The following is a 17,732-nucleotide window of genomic DNA, read 5'->3' on the forward strand; positions in this document are numbered from 1 at the left end:
TATTACACGCCAAATTACTTAATCAAGGATTTTTCGAGTCCCAGACAACTCTTCGAGCTCTGAAGAGAAGCGTATGGAAACCTCTTGTCTTGAGTGCAGTGAAGAGCGAGCTCCTGTCACTGGCATTCGGTTGATTTGTGGCGGTCAGAAACCCTTGTGACCTTTTGGGAGATTATCAGGTTGGTTTTGATATTATCAGTCCTAAGTCTCGGCTCCTATAAGATGTGCTAGAATCCCCTGTGATTTTCTGTCCTTCCCAAAATGTTGCATTGTGTGCACTACTGGGATGGAGAAAAAATAAAAGTATTTTAAAAGCATGATCATGTCTTTTGAAAGTATGCTGGTGTATCCAATGCATTACAGTTGTGCGCTTACCTGTTAACGAACGGGTAACTGCTTAAATGTGCAATTGTGTGGAAGTGTGCAATGGCGCCTGAAGGGTGCCGAGGTGCCTGTTCACCAAAATAGTAGGAATCACATTGACTCCTGTTGACTTGGTGAGAGAGGATCCACTCGGCAGCAGCCCGGAGTCACGGGAGTCAGGCGCCATTAATGAGCTGGCGACACGCTCAACTGAGTGCACCGCAGGTCTCCATTGCCAGCGTGGTGGAGTTCACGCTGCTAGTTCATTTTATACCATAATTGCAAACCCAACTGTGCAACCGCCTTTTTGGGCAAGTTCGCAAAGAATAGATTTCTGCCTCCAATAGCACCATTATTTTGTGCGTCGATTGTCGGACAGTTGCCATTATTTTCAAATCCAATGTTGACAGGTGATGGCGTGCGGGGCGGAGGCACTGAAAGCGCTGCCTTTTTTCTTTTCAGGGACTACCAGCTCTCTGCAGTAGTGTGTGGCTATTAGGGCCAGTGGTTTTGAATTGGGTTTATTTTGCAACCAGGCTCATTTGCATAGAAAAGGGCCAATTTTGCTCCAAATGTATGAATAATTCATCATTTAAATACGTGCAAATAGCACCGGGGCACCGAGACACTGTTTGCATGGCAGTGCAGTTAGGGGGTGCATTTCACCCTTTGCTGGTTGGGAATCAGACGCTTGCTTTTTGCGTTATTTGCACGGATTTACCGGCCGCAAAAAGCCGAGCTATCCTTTTGCGAATTCGTCCCTTAGTGGTGCTGGCTGCACATGGGGTGACAGCGACAGTGAGATTGATAAGGTTTTAAAATAAAGGAACACGCCCTCTAATGGGGACAGGGATACAGTCTACGCCAGCTGAAGGGGCAGAATGTGAGAAAAACCGGGGAAAACCAAACGATTCACCTGGTTTGAGCTCCTTCGCTGCTCACGGTCCCTGCGGGAGGCATCCGGCTGTAAACAGCGCTTGACCGCGGTAAGGAAGCCTTATTGAAATGTTGGTTCCCATGGTTTTTGGGGAAACATCTTCTCACTGTGCTCGAATGCAGTTGCAAGGGGGTTGAATGTTTAGACCTGAGAAGAAAATGTGAAATCACAGCTCAGGTTAACCAGAGCAGAGTTTGTTTTGTGTCCCCCCTGAGCACCGGGCAATTAGCTATGTGAAGAATATCCACGTGGTGAACCGTGGGCAGTGTTGAAGAACAAGCACAGAGTTGCACCTGTGTGTTGGGGTAAATGCTGTCAATTCCTCGCTGGGAGCTAGACCAATACCCGACTTTTACATGAGCACAAAAGCTGACGATTGGACTCGCATTTGATTCATCGCATTCTCATTTTATCGAAGATCACTCCTCCACAGCTAATACAGTACGTCTCCTTGGTTCGCCTGAAGACATTTTATCTAGGGAGAAAGCAACTGCAGGTGGTTTTGCACAAACAAAAAACAGGCTTTCTAAGCTGATTTTAATGGAAATACAGGAGGGTCCCAAGCGGCTCACTGCCCCGTACGCCGACATCAAATTATGAAATTATTATCTAATTATTACCTTATGATTCAGATGACAAGGTGATCAATTACACAGCTGCCTTAAAATATTTGCGTCATATTGTGGATGCTGCGGTTGAAACATGAAAGGCAACTAAATATTCAAAGTTTAATGCTTCGCAGAATACAGATCTTGTGTTAGTTAATTTCTGGAAATTATGTGGCCTTCACTCGAGCGTAATGGAACGGCCATTTGGTGTAATTGGTTGTTTCTCATAAATGGCTCAATTTCATAAGCAATTGTTTACCTCGTCTTCGCCACTAGCAATTTGAGATTCTGAGATTCATTTTTTAAAGGCTTCAGCCAGCAAAACAGTTGCAAATTATGAATAACTAAAACACAGTTATTGTCTCGGATGCGAATGAGGTGCCAGAAAGATCTGTTTTTCACTTCTCAACAAAAACCTTTTTTTTTTTTTTTTCTCCCCAGTCGTAAATCTGTCTATTTGCAACTGCCGTAATCGGGAGCCGAGCAGGAGAGGAGTATTTATTGCCGGTGATAACGGCTGAAGTGAGAACCTCCTCATGAGGTGAAATATGTTGCTTTAAACCAAGTTTAGCTTGACTTTGTGCTTGCAACCTCCCTCCGCAGATGCAACGGGAGGCTTAAGGCAATTTTCTCTCAGTAACTCACTTCTGGTTGTGTCTCTCATACTGTTTTTACAGTATATGTGCATATGCAGCTTTTTTTTTTAAATAGGCGATTGACACCTTAATTGGCGGTGAACGAGTATGCCTTTCTATTTTTTCTGGTGTGTTACGTTCGACGTCACAAATGCGTTGGAAAAGGGGCGTGCCATGTTTCCAGTGATTGGGGGTTCTTGGGGGTTCGCCGCTCCATGTGCAAGGGGCAGAGTGGTCAGATACTCCCACATACCTTTTCATTGTCCCCCATGTGGAAAAAAAAATAACTTCAGATTTTTATTTGGGATTCTAAGTCGGATATGAACTGATCGAATGATACATGTATATTCACGTCCATTTACACACCAACGTCTGGAAATGGGGCCAAAATGATCGTGGCTGGGTGTCAAAGGGTGTCAAAGGGTATTATACCTCTTTTCCGATGCATGAAATACCTGAAGAGCGGCGCCGCTCCCCGCTGCTGAAGGTCCGGCCCCGAGGCGCGTGCTTTGTGCATCGGGCCGATGCGCGGGTGCGTCATGGACTCTCCATGCTGCTTTTACTTGGTTTTTTTTTCCCAATCACACGGGAACCATTACGCCCCCCTTTTCCGGCGTGCTCTTGACTTCGAATGTGACACACCAGAAAAAAAAGAAAGGCATACTCGTTCACAGGTGACGGGAACAGTGTTAATCGCTTTTTTTTAGCAGCTTTACCCACGTATACGCGCCGATTTTGCTGTAAAGACGGTAAATCACAGCCGCCAGACTCCACATACATCACCGAGGAATAACTTCATTCAGGTTTAACCGGAACGATATCAGTCACAGCAGCTTTAACGACGCACAAAAAAAAAAAAAGGTTGTCTCTCATGTCTCAAGGTGTTGAGCTGCTCTAAACCCTTAATAACCTCAACATGACAAAGCTGCATAATAGGAAGGCTATCAAGCTTTAATCTTTCATATTACCAGAAAGCTTGTGTCAAACTGAGGATTCAATTCATAAAACGCATGACATTTTTGCGAAAAACACCAATGTTGATACCGAGGATAAATATTTATTTGATAATAAATGCAATAAATGTATTTTCAGACCAAAACCATGATGCAAAAGGACGATGTGATTGTAACTTAGAATATGATACTAGAGGCCTGATCTTTTTCTCAATGGCTTTTGCAAATACCAACAATGACACCTGTGGCAAGTTTCGACTGCCACAGGTGTCCACTGGAGTAGCGTTTTCAGGACCCTCCGGCACGGAGACACATGATGGGGTTGAGAAGATACCAGGTTATTGTAGAGAGCGGGCGAGGTGGGACAAGCCCTGGGGCAGATGGACAGCATGTCATGACAAGGGCTCCTCTCCGGTGAGTGTGGGGATGTGGGTTTTACCTGTTGCTTGTTAGACCAATCCGTGTGTAACCGGTACGCAGCCTGCACACCTGTCCTGATCCACCCAGTACGGGTGTGGCTTCGCAAACCACCCCTCAATCCGCAACACCATTTAGCAGCAACTCTCCCAGCCAAATCTGGAGGGCTCAGACAAGACAAAGACAAGAGAGCAGGCTGCAAAAGTACCTCTTGTTAACGTCTAAATATTATATGCCTTGGCGTTTTTCGGCATTTGTCAGACGTTTTGATGGGAGTGCACTCCCTCCAGCCTCGCCTGCCTTTGGAGCCCACAAGCAGCAAGGACTTTCAACTACCAACCTGTGATGTCATCAGCCTTTTTTTTGCCCTTTGGACACTGATGCAAGGACTTGTAACATCAAACAAGCTCTGCCAGAACCAAAAGACTAACTAACTGTACAAAATAATTCCCACGATGCCCTGGGGCAAACAGTGGACTGGAAAACACTTTGCCTGTCAACATTGGATGCTCGGCTTTCAAATGGTGCGGGGGCCTCGACATATGCCCGCAGTTCCAAAGTCGATTGACAAGTTTTTAACACATGCATGGAAAACATAATTGCTCCACCGAGACTTGTCGGAATAAGTTTGTGATATTAAGTAGGGAGCGAGCAAGAGAGAGAGGCTGAGAGCAATGACAGAGGTAAGTGAGGACCAAAACAAACCCCTTCTCGCTCATCTCAGACTTCCGCCTCTTTCCGCTGGAAGCCAAACAGGTGTCTGGCAGCTCGCCCAATGCATTAAGGAGTAACGCTGGTGCCATAAGCACTGTAGATGAGGTTCAACAACACCCCGCCCCTAACCCCCACACGCAACCAACATCCAGCAACAAGAGACACCCCCACATGACTCCTGTACACTACCCGTCCTAAGCCAGGCCTTGTGTTCTAATTCTCGAGTTACCCAAAATGAATGACCCCTATGGCCCCAGATGCTCTATTTACATTGGCGTTTTTCACGCAAGCCCCATTGCCAGGCACCGCCAGCTCTCTCAGTACTCCATAAGAGGTCCTTTCCGGGTGGTTAAGGAACTTTGGTCCCACGGCGTCCAAAGAAAAGAAAAGCCTTCTAATGAAATGCATTGTTTTAGAGCCCTATCCCGTTGTTTCCTACCTCACCTCCCATCCCCACCCCCTCAGGTATCGTTCCTTGCTGCGGGGGACCGTTGAGGGTGCCGTTCAACCAGCCTCTCCCCCTCCCAAGCGCCAAAGACAACGCCTGTATCACTGCGATCGCGCCAACACCCACACTGCTCTCACACACCAGGCCAATTATCACCCCCAAGTAGCGACAGCAGACATAAAAATGGGTTGCCCTTTCCACAAAGGGAAGTACGGAACAAACAAACGTGGAACAATGTGAATAAACTCAACCAGAGAGAACAAATAAAACAGAGCAAAAAAAAAATCAAAGTTAAGCGCTCAGTCGGGGCTGAGGTGGGGGTCGTTGATCTGTTGAGTGCAGTTGTACGGGTTCCAGCCCTCTCCCATCACGCCTCAGGTGGCCCAGGTTCCTACGATCGTTTCCGTCTGTTTTGTAAAAGAATGATAGTTGTACTGACCGTATCCCCAAACTCCTCCAACGTGCTTAGTTGAGATCGGCTAAGCCCCCGGAAAACATATTATGACTTCACGTATGCCCCCATTTTGTCTTGGATGTGCGAAAAAAAAAAAAAAAAAAAGACAATTACAAACAAACATATGGTTGTATCAGGTTCTTGATAGAACAGTGCTTATGCAATGACTGCCGCAAAATTCATGCAGAACAACAGATGTTGAATCAACGACTGTGAAGCTTTGCCACTGGCCAGGCCAGCTCTATTCGGATGGTTAGACTGAAAATCGCTGGCTAAATGCACCAGTTTATTCTGATGCAAGTGCTGGGATATAACACCGACGAACCAGAAATAACATAGTCATTGTAGTTTCACCACATTTCTGCTGTTTTCAGCGTTATTTGTCTAATGTTGACAGAATTTGTGATTTACTACAAAAAAAAAAAAAAAGGGTATATGCGTCGAGATCCATTTGCGATCCATTGCAACTTGAATTGATTATTTTATGCTAAAATCCCTTTAAAGCCTCTGTCTTTGAACCAGCAGGTGTTTTGTTTTTTTTTTTGCTGGAGAATGAAGAGCTTATGACTTCAACGTCAGATTCTTTTTTTGCATCAGGAAATAGCTGAGGTTAACGTCAGTGCCCCTGCCATTCCGCAACTCCTTCGACGAATGAATTATTCCCTCGCTTCTCGCGGATTTACGTCTACGTATTTCATCCCTGTCCTCCTTTTGGAACGATCAAAGATTTCCGAACACAGTTTTTTGAAATTTTGTTTTACACCCAAAGGACTCTCCTAATTCCCAGACTGCCTTCCGCCATTTTTATATATTTTTTTCTCCAACCCAAGGCTGAGCTCTGAACGTCTCAGCTGAACGATAGCCGGGTGGTCGGCCGGTATAAAAGACAATGGCAGTGGCGCCGGGACTTAGTATTCCGTAGACAGACGCCGCCGGGTCTTTAAGCGTCCCGCACAAAACCAACAATTGTCCCAGCAAAAACAAAGCCCGGGGGAGTGTCTGAAGTGCGGCGCTCATGCATCTGTACCCTGAAAGCGAGCATGCGTCTTGCTTAGCCTCCGCATCGCGGCCGACTCTATCTCACCCCATCAGCTCCTGGCGGTGCGTTTGATTCCGTCCCGGCGCCTTTCCGTTCCACCAGCGACCAACTGCCAGCGCAGATGTGTCTGCTCGCACAGAGGATGTGACTAGAGGGGACTTATTGAAATAAAAGGAGCATTTGTTTTGGGATTTTTTTTTTCGGGGTTGGGGGGAGGGGGGGGGGGGGTTCTTTTCAGACCGGGAACGGTGTGATTTGGGATTCTTTCGTGGCGGTCGTACCCAATTTACACCTGCACCGTCACACTTGATCGATTGAACACTTGAAATGTTGCTTATGAGATTAAAGGATCAGTCGGCTGATCCCTTTACTGCTGAGAAAACTTACCACTCTGCTGCAGCCCCAGCGCTAGTGGCCTGCTAAGCTTTTTTTTTTCCAGAAAAATAAACTAAAAAATAAAATTCACTCTCAGGAGGATCGATAGACGAAGCGTGTGTTCTTCGTGGTTGGAACCTCAACAACTGCACTCTGGAGTAAAGGACCCCTCGCCCCCTTCTCTGACCCCGCACTTAAAGTAGCCAATCAGGCGTCCGGCACTTAGGGGCCAGCCCTGCCGACCGCAGTCGTCTAATCTAACATTTTCCCTGTTTCTTTCTTCCTCCTCATTCCTTCACTGTTTCTTCCTTCTTATGCTATCTCGCTGTCTGTCTCTCTCTCTCTCTCTCTCTCTCTTTTTCTATCCATCACTCGCGCTCTGTCTCTTTTGGGCCACGCCCACGCCAGGTGACCATCTCGGTGGATGGTATACTGACCACCACTGGCTACACGCAGGAGGACTACACCATGCTGGGCTCCGACGACTTCTTCTACATCGGGGGGAGCCCCAACACGGCCGACCTGCCCGGCTCTCCCGTGAGCAACAACTTCATGGGATGCCTCAAAGACGTGAGTGGAAACGGCCTCTCTCGTTGACCTTGACCCACCTCCAAGGTCCCCCGCAACACCAACGATACCGACGTACACGAGACTCAAGATCTAGGGCCTAGGGCATCAAAGGAGCCAGGACTGCTACTGACTAGTAGAACGAGTGTGATTATAGAGGTCAATAGTTAAAAAACTACTGGGTAAGGTACGTATAGTTCCTTCTGAAACCCCTGTAATCTTGCGGTCATGGCGGAAGAAAGGACATTTAAGACGGACTCTGTAATAAACATGAAGGTAAAAACTTGTGATGGATGAGATCAGTTTTTAAGGCGTGGCCAAGACAGAGTACTAGGGCTGGGTAATGTTTGGGTAATGTACACGGTCAACCCATAACAATCTGATCATTTGGATCTCTGCCGAGCTGTACTTTGGTAGAGAAATTTGGTATTATGGTATCAATACTAGTAATGCAATCCCAATATCCTACTTTTTTTTTCATGTTATTGACATCACATTATGCATGCTTAAAAGAGCACTGTGCTGCACCCCTGGCTGTTTATCTGCTCCGGAAACAGCCTTAAATTCTCTCCCTGCAAGCATATGAGTCCAATCACACCATATTTACCATTTGTTAGCCCCTGGATTTACTTTGGTAAGAGTCAGGATAAATGTAGAGCACCGTATACCCTTATTTATCATTATTCATTTGAATTATCCTTGTTTTTTATCGGTTACTGTCTCACCTCTGCAGAGAGAGCGTTTTTTTTTTTTGTTTTTTTTGGGGGGGGGGGGGGGGGGGTTCCAGTGCTTAGTAATCGGGCAGATGAATTGATGCCATTATGTAAGTATGATAGAATCACCCACTTCAAAAAAAAATCCACTCCGTTGCAGTGTCGTTAACAATCGTAATGACACACACACGCACGCGCACACACACACTCACACACGCACACACAGACACTCGTGCTGAAAATGCAAAAGAGTGCAATGCAATGCAAAAAAAAAAGGCCACATAGAAACAGCAAAAGACGTACGTCGACTATGTGACAGGCCTTTTAGTAGCAAAAGAGACAAAAATAACTTGATCATCGGTGACGTAGTCTCGCACAGCCAGACCTACCTCCACACTCCGTTTAGGGGCTTTGCCAGCGCTGGACTCACAGTAGCGACAGAGGCTTTGAAAAGGGTAACCCACAGATAGCTGAAGGGGAGGAGAGCGCTGACTGAAATAGTCGCCCAATGGCGGGATTTATACCTACTGTACATCCGGTGAGTCGGACTCGGTGAGGGCTGATTGTTCTACTTAAACGCTTGTATTCCAGTTCAAGGTTTTAAATGAGGCGTAGCTTGCATAGGAAGCAAGCAAAAACTTGACGGCACCGCGCACTCCCGCACCCTTATGGGCGCTGCCTCCACCTCCCCCTGCGTCCACCTGTCGGGCTCAACTCTTGTATCCAGCAGAGGGATTTGAGCGCGTCCCTTTTTCATATTTCTAGCTCACCGAGCACGCCTGTGTTTGCTGTGCAGCTCACCGGTACGGTTGAGCGGTCGAGCCCAGACGCCCAAACCATGCAAAATATATGAATATCATTTCAAAGAAAATCTAGGGTCGCCTGGCAGAAAATCAACAAAACTTATTTCATTGGTGTCGCTGAAGTCTTTGGCCTTTTCTAGTCCAGTCGGGTATTTTTTTTTTTCGTCCCCTTGATCTCTATCGTTTTTTGAGGCTGTTAGTGCTCAGATCCCCTCACCATGCATCCAAACTCAGATGACTCCAATCCGGCGCGGCACGACCAACAAGCAGGAGTTGGATAGTGCGGGACCTCAATGTGTGTGTGTGTGTGTGTGTGTGTGTGTGTGTGCGCGTTGGGGGGTGGGGGTGGTGGAGGGCGGCTCCTTCTCTTCTTTTTTTTTTCCATTTTTATTTCTCTCTTTTCATCCCACGGTATCGTCCGGCCGGCACGGTTCCCCGGATTTGCCAGCGTTGTGTCGCGGGGGAGGCGGCCAAACTTTCATGCCCGCCGCTGTGAGCGGGCGCCTTTGATACGCTCAGCCAGCGAGTCCGACGGAGGGAGAGGAGGAAGAAAGAAAGAAAAACACACACACACACACACGCACGCAGCACGAGAAAAAAGAGAAGGCAGGAGAGCAAAGGCACCGAGCGACCGAAAGCCCAGGAAACCTTATGAAGTTTGCAGGGTGCGTGTGTGTGTGTGTGTGTGTGTGTGTGTGTGTGTGTGTGTGTGTGTGTGTGTGTGTGTGTGTGTGTGTGTGTGTGTGTGTGTGTGTGTGTGTGTTTTGAGGACGCAGGGTGTGAAATCATCGGCCTCCGCACCCACTCCACCAGCACCACCTCTCTCGCTCTCTCTTTGCGCCACTGACCTTGCTATCACTCTTTCACACTCCTCTTTATCTCTCTCTTATTTACTCTTTCTTCCCTCCGCCCCCCTATCTCTCTTTGTCACCCCCTCTCCCATCATCCCGCTCTCTTTCCGGCTCTTCCCACCCGGCTTGTTTTTCTCATCTTCTCTCTCTCTCTCTCTCTCTCTCTCTCTCTCTCTCTCTCTCTTGGCTTCCTCTGGGCGGTCTTGTGTAATTACGTCCTCGGCGGTGGCGTCGCCGAGTTGCCATCCTGACCGGCCAAATTAAAAATTGATCCCTTCGACTGATTCGGCACGCCGGCACGCCGCCCCTCCTCCCCGCCCTCCCTGCTCCTCCCATCCCTCTGTCCCCCCCCCCCCAACATCGACGTCGCTCCGGAGCACATGTTGCCGTCACGGCTTGGTGTGGCGTTTACATATAGAACCTTCTGATCCTTGTGTGTGTGTGTGTGTGTGTGTGTGGTTTGGAAATAAGTAGATGAACACATATGTTACACATATGAATCAGTGAGTCGAACAAATTAGCCAGAAAAAACCTTATTAGTCTGAAAACATGGGGGAAACATGTTGTTTGTTAAAGAGAATAAAGTAAAAATACCAAAACAATTTGCAAACATATACAAATAGCCAAAATACAAACAAATACAAACAAGAAATAGTCAGATTTATAGAAATATACAGAAAATACAAAACTATTGTTATGGGGTATAAATTATAAATATTAATTATTACTATGTACCAACTAGCTTATTTCCGTATGTACCATATAATACCAGTGTTATTGCACATGTATTATTGCACAAGTGCGCTTTAGTGCTGTTGCGTGAGTTATGTGTGTGTGTGTGCGTGTGTGTGTGTCAATGAGAGTGTCTTAGTGTGTTAATGATGTCTGTTTGGTCTGAGAATCGAGGAACTGTCCAATATTTCTATTAACTAACATATCCTAAGATGCTCCAAGGATAAAATGAGTTTGCAAAGAAAGTTAATGCAGGCATTTTTTTTTTATTGTATCACATTAAAAAACATTTTATAATATATTAAAATAATATATTATATGAAAAATATATGAATACTATATATATAAATATATATAAATATATACATACACATAAAATATGAATGATATATATATATATATATATATATATATATATATATATATATATATATATAAAGATAGAATCTACAAAATGTACAATTTTGATAAAAAAATATTCTTAAATATATAGAATATAAATATCTAATAATATCTATCTAAAATATCTAAAATATATCTAAAATAATTATTTTTAATACATTAAAACACATTTCTACAACAATACAGTTTATATCGGCTATATACTTTGTGGAGGGTACTTACCTGAGTGGTGTTTGTGTGTATGTGTATGTTTGTGTCTATGTGTGTATCTTTGCCACAGGGGTAATTTGCTCATTTGTAGGGTTGGTTATTAATATTCAGGCTATGTACTGCGGCTCACGATACCATCTCAGGGGTTTTTTTTCTGGTCTTTTTTTCCCCATCAGTCGAGCCTCACGCACCCGATCAACGGTGGTGCTTAAAAAGCATGCCACAAACTGCTGTCGACCTTGGGCTCCACCCGATAACAGAAAGTATATAGAAAAAAATATATAAATACTAGCTCGCTATGGTTTAACATGAGGAGTGAAGGATGGTCCATAACGCCTCTGGTTTTTGCCATCAACATGAAAAAAAATTAAACAAAGCGATTACCACCCGGTTTGAGCGTCCCCAAGTGTCTCAATGACAAAAACAAATCAATGGAGTCACCCCTAAGGAGGAGTCTGGCCCTGCCGTCGTTGGATGGATGGAACTCCAGAAAGAAAAAAATAATAAAGACGCATAAGCCAATAGCCATGTTGGCGGCGTCCACCCGTGCATTCTGATTCGGGAAGACCTCTGATGTCCATCCCCAGGACCCGCGCGCCGCTCGCCCCGACTGACGATTTACCTTCCAGAGATACAGTATGAAAATCTTCATCATGAGCCTGTTGAGAGTTTGTATGTGACAGCGCCCAGAACGGGTGGAATTTGACTTTTGACGTTGAACGTAACGGGTTTTTTCGTCGATCGACCCGGTTGCGGTTTCTCCATGTCCACAATCCATCTTCAAAGCGACGGCGATTTTGGGGCATTTTCACCCCGGGATGAACACAGAGGGAGACTGCGTGTTCCCCCAGGGGGATTACGGAGGGTCGGGGGGGGGGGGGGTGTTCCTCCATCTTTTGTTTTTTCGCCCGCCCATCTGTAACACCTTCCGGCGGGGGCGAGCTTGCGCCTAATTAGTCGCCGGTTCCGGCGCTATCGCATCCAATTATCTGGACTAATTTCCACTGACGGGGGAAGCAGCGCAGCCCACGTGGCCGTGGTTGACGTGCGCACGCGGATGGGACGATGGGATCTTTTGAAAGAGGGACCCATGGACGGGGAAATGCGATCGACTCGGGCGGCTGAGGACATGAAAGGGAGCCGCCGCGCGGTAAAAGCGCCGCCCTCAAAAGCGAGTGCAATGAGCCGCGCCTCCCCCAGCGAGGCCATTAATCACGACGCACGAGCCGAAAACCTGTAAATAAAAATGTGAGGTCAGGTATTCCATTGACACACTTGCATACCGTTGGATATTCAATATTGTTAAATCTGGCGCACCGCTTCATTTTAAGATCACAGTGCTTAATTCATTTGCGCAATTTTTACTTAAAGGTTCCATATTAAGCTCCTTTTCAGCAAGTTAATATCGGTCTCCGAGGTCACCTGAAATACGTCTTTGAGGTTTTCTGGCTGAAAATACCGCTCGGATGTTGCATTCCTGCCATTCGAACACGCCTCCACACCCCTCCTGTTCTCGCCGGGCTGTTTCTGCTGGTGGGGCTTTAATTGAGCCGCTGCTCCCCACGCCCCACACTTTGCGGCCGTGCCTCCTTGGTTCCATGGCTACAGTGAGGGATAGACACACGGTGACTTACAGAAAGTCTCCCGGTGACGCACGGGGCTTTTCTTATCTTTTTTTTTTTTTTTTGCTTGGAAACGGAGGAAAATAAATACATCTACAAAAAAAAAACACACTTGTTTTGGGGGCGGGGACGTCCAGCGAAGCGGAGACCGCTCTCATCACCCGGCCTTCCATCATCATTAACCGCCAACATTTTTTTTTTTTTTTTTTTTTGGAACGGTTAAAAAAATACAGCAGATTTAACAGGAAAATATTTAAACGGGAGGACAGCGGGAGAGAAGGGTAAAATACGGGAGAATCCCGTGGGGAAAAACGGGAGGGTCGGCTGGGGTGGCCATCCATCCGGTTTTAGGCTGGAAGGTCCTGGTTGTGAAATACCATGTCGGTCTACCGCCGCAGCCACACTCATTTGTTCTCCTTTTGAGATAATCCCCATTTTATACTTTATCTAATGGTTTATAATAAACAAACAAAAAAACAAACAAATAAATAAATAAATAAATACATAAATACATAAATAAATAAATAAATATAAAAACAAACAAATATATACACACAAAAATACATAAATAAAAACAAAAATAAATACATAAATAAATAAATAAATCAATCAATAAATAAAAACAAAAAAAAAACTAAATAAATATATAAAATAAGGGAATGTATACCTACACATACATAAGACTTGTGGTCTCAAATTATTTGCTGAAAGCGTTGTCAAATACACTATCCATCTATGTATTTCATTGGTTAAATAAACGTAACCAAATAAGCCATATGGCCTCTTGTGGTCTACCCGTAGCGGTCAAACTGCAGACCGCTACGCCAAAACGAAAGACTTTGGTCAATCCCAAACGGTCGAAAGAGCATGGATTCACCAAAAAAAAAGCAGAAAGGAAGACGTCCACGCTTTTTTGCGCGTTGCGACCGGCAACAATCGAGGCGTGGGAGCCTCTTCACTTTTATCTGGGTTGTTCTTTTTTTTTCCGCGAAGCTCCGTCGCCTCGAGATGGGAAAATCTCCGCGGCAGAACTTTGTATAATTCATCATGCAGCTAAGCGTCACCAGTCATACAAGGGGCGTGGACTGCGGAATAAAAGTTGGTCGAGAGATCGACAAGGACGCTTCGACGGCAAAAGGGGGTGACCTGTGCAAAAACGCTTTGTGCAAAAATGCCCGAGCACCAAATCCATCAAGTCGATGTGGTTTCGATGAAAGACAATGGACTGCGTTATTCAGTGGCAACTGATGCATTAAACAAAGCTGCGATCAAGGGTTTTTCCATTGAAAAGGGATATTTTCACTTTGCGGAGGGCGTGCAACGTGCTCCGTCGCACTTTTACTGTGATAGCAACGAAACCTCGGACGAAACCCAATAACGTCCGGTCAAGATGGGTAAGAAATGTCAGAGTATGCAGTGGACAACAGCAGCATCAGCAATGGAAAACACAGTTATAAACAGTGTTTTTCAGAAGCTGGAACCGGCTCAAAAGGACGCGCCTGCTGCAAACACGTGGGCCTAAATTCTGCAGGATGCAACTGGATGTCCAGCGGGCAGCTCGGGTGTTGACATTGAAAAAGTTGGGCTGAAGGTTTGAAGTCATTTCAGCATCTCAGGACGGCTCACTTGAAGCAATTCTGCGAGTTCGTGGAAGTGGCACGTTGTCACGAGGCGGGTGTCTCTGCTGCCACCCGTTGGCAGAATCCTGAAGTATTGGAAACTCCGAAAACCCGGGAACACCCGCCAAAATCCGGCATTTGTCATCAGTGGCAAAGGAAAAAACGTTCCAGTCCCGGATCAAATGACCTTGCAATAGCGTTTTTTTTTATCAGCTCCACCCTCGGGTCGACCCGTTCATTTTGGCCCATTTACCGGCACGATTCGACGTGCGTTGAAGTTCCGGATGTTTGGTCCGTTCATAGACAGGAATATCCCTGTATCGTTACATCATTTCATATCCCATTTAGAATCCAGAACGATCCGATTCTTTTGAACGGCTCAAAAGACTTTTTTTTTTTTTCCAAGTTTTAAAGTTGTGATGTTGAACGTGACCCACCAGGAAAAAATAATATAAATAAATGAACGCTATTTCTCCTGGCAATGGGAAAGGTGTCAATCGCCTATTTTTAGTGGGTTTACGTGCGTTTAAAAAACCCTGTATATCCGCAAATTTTGAAGAACTATATTCACTGATTTATATATTTATATTTACATGTATTTATATGTATTGCCTCATTTATTTAATATTCACTCAAATGGTGTTCTATACTCAAAGGTCCCCAAAACATGTCTTTGAAGTATTTTGCTAAAAAATACCACCCAGATTATGCATTCTAGCCATTCGATCATCTCTCAATCCTTTTCTCAACGGGTAGTTTCTGTGTCCGTAGCTTTAAATGCGAATGGGCCGGGCCCGGCTGCATGCCGGACTGGAGGCGGAGGTGAGATGGCCTCCGTGATTCACGGCGTGTCAGGAAACCTCTTGTGGATCTCTATGAAATCAGCAGCAACAAACACTCTGGCGACATCACCACCCGTTCTCTCATTGTACCATCCCGTTATTAAAGAGTGTTGATAATCTTTCAGACATTCAACTAACAAACGCATACCTGAAGCTTATTGTGGATCCTGCAGCAAGGAACGCCAGGAACCGTCTCGAAAGTTCCATCTAATATATCACCTCAGCTATAAGCGTCAGCTCGGGCTAAACGGCAAATCATTAAAAACAGCAGAATTCTTTTCTTTTAATACTTACATTTCCCTCGTCTGCAGTTTTGCTACGGACAGTCGGGATTGATTCCTCTTCCTTTTAAGTGATTTGCGCTGGTCCGTGCAGCCAACAACAGAGCACGTCCAATGCTTATCTCCAAGCTACTACATCATGCGAGCGGCTCCGGCGCTTTGCGGAAAAAAAATGGCGCACCTTCGCCAAGGTAGTTCTTGGTGACGTTGGTGGAGATACTCAGATGGGGGCAGCAGTATTGTAGTGAGTCCCCATTTGACGTAATAGAGGGAGGCAAATCTGAACGGCTTTGTTTTCTGAAATACGACTGACTGGGTTCTCTTATTTTATGATTATTATGTCAGACCGGCGTACTATGCAATGCAACAAGATTATTTATAAATGAAATAAATCAAATCAGTTATTATTGTTATTATTATTATTATTATTATTATTATCAATAATAATAAAAAAAAAATTCAATATAAATATAAAAATAAAATGAAAAATAAATGCAAATAAAAAATAATTCCATTGATGTTCAACCTGGCCAGTGGATCCCAGCAGGTCCCATTTTCTAAGGCATATTCTATTATACACATTTAATAAAAAAATGTACATTTTATTTATACAGCTTCATATTATGTTTTTCACGTTACTACTGATTTGGCGATTTCTGTGAATTGTACAAAGATGGAAACGGATAGAAGAGACAGTTGTCCTTTGTTATCTGGACTTTTCCACTGTAAGACAAAGACAGAAACGGAAAGGAAAGTCGAAAACAACTGTGTTGTTTTTATTACCTGTCTGAAGGTATCTGTGTTGCTGCGTGTGTACGCCTGCGAGTGTGTGTTTCAGTTTGATGCGCCGGTACACACACACACACACACACACACACACACACACACACACACACACACACACACACACACACAAATACACTTACTCAGAAATCTGTGTTCCAAACACCGCTGCTGGAATAGCGCGCTCTTCAAAATGTTGTCCTCGGAATTGCCAGAGAATAAAGGGACTTAACAGAGAGACGAGTGTAATTTTCCACGCTGCCTGAGCTTTTAGCACCTTATTCATTTTGAATGCACACTTCCTGCAGCAAACGCCGGAGCTGCGTTTCATCAAAAGCCAAAAATGTTTTTGCCTGACTCCTGCTTCAACCTGCGCCTGTGCGGCTCCTTGGAATTTGTGTGCACTGTGGGTTTTCGATGATGAATGCAAGTTCCATGTTGTTTCCCTGCTCATCCCCACTCACAAAGAAGTGGAAAGATGTGAGGGGTTTGACAGATTTTGCCATATTGAGGGAATTGTCGATAATAACAGCTTTCTCCTATTCCGCCGTGATTGTTGTGAACCCACTCAATTCCGATGTGCGCACACACTCGCAGACGTGCACAAATTGAGCACAGACAGTTGTACATGCTCGTTGTCCAAACCCAGATATTCGGCATGAACCGCAATTTTCGCGCCATCAAATAGAACAGTCCGTTCCCATTTGAGCTGTCGCTGCCGTCCTCAAACGCAGACTCGCCCACGTTCCGAAGCCTTGAGTTAAACCTCCTCCTTTGTCCTCCCCAGGTGGTGTACAAGAACAACGACTTCAAGCTGGAGCTGTCCCGCCTGGCCATCGAGCGCGACCCCAAGATCACCCTCAACGGGGAACTGGTGTTCCGCTGCGAGGACGTGGCGGCGCTGGACCCCGTCACCTTTGAGACGCCCGAGTCCTACATCTCCCTGCCCAAGTGGAACACCAAGAAGACGGGCTCCATCTCGTTCGACTTCCGCACCACCGAGCCCAGTGGCCTCCTGCTGTTCAGCCACGGGCGCCCCCAGCTGCCCAAGGAGCAGAAGCCCGGCAGGGAGCTCAAGACGGACTACTTTGCCATGGAGCTGCTGGACGGTTACCTCTACTTGCTGATCGACATGGGCTCTGGCAAGACCAAGCTGAAGACCAGCAACAAGAAGGTCAACGACGGCGAGTGGTGCCACGTGGATTTCCAGAGGGAGGGGAGGAAAGGTGAGGGTCCACCTGAAACAGCCTGTTTTCAATCCCGCCCGGCCCCAGTGGGATCATCGGTTTCATTTTCACAAACTGGTTGACAAATTGATATCTTCACAACAATAAAGACTGTGGCAGTTTCGCCTGCCACACACC

At 45.7% G+C, this 17,732-nt stretch overlaps 1 protein-coding gene across 1 annotated transcript in view; it reads left to right on the plus strand.

Moving 5' to 3' along the window:
- Positions 1–17,732, plus strand: part of nrxn2b (neurexin 2b) — a 677,945-nt gene that overhangs the window by 311,922 nt on the left and 348,291 nt on the right. The window contains exons 7-8 of the mRNA XM_080022852.1: positions 7,352–7,513; positions 17,156–17,594. Of these exons, the coding sequence (XP_079878978.1) occupies positions 7,352–7,513; positions 17,156–17,594 (601 nt within the window). The remainder of the gene's footprint in view (positions 1–7,351; positions 7,514–17,155; positions 17,595–17,732) is intronic.

Source organism: Zeus faber (assembly GCF_960531495.2).
Source record: "Zeus faber genome assembly, chromosome: 22".
Lineage (NCBI taxonomy): Eukaryota > Metazoa > Chordata > Actinopteri > Zeiformes > Zeidae > Zeus > Zeus faber.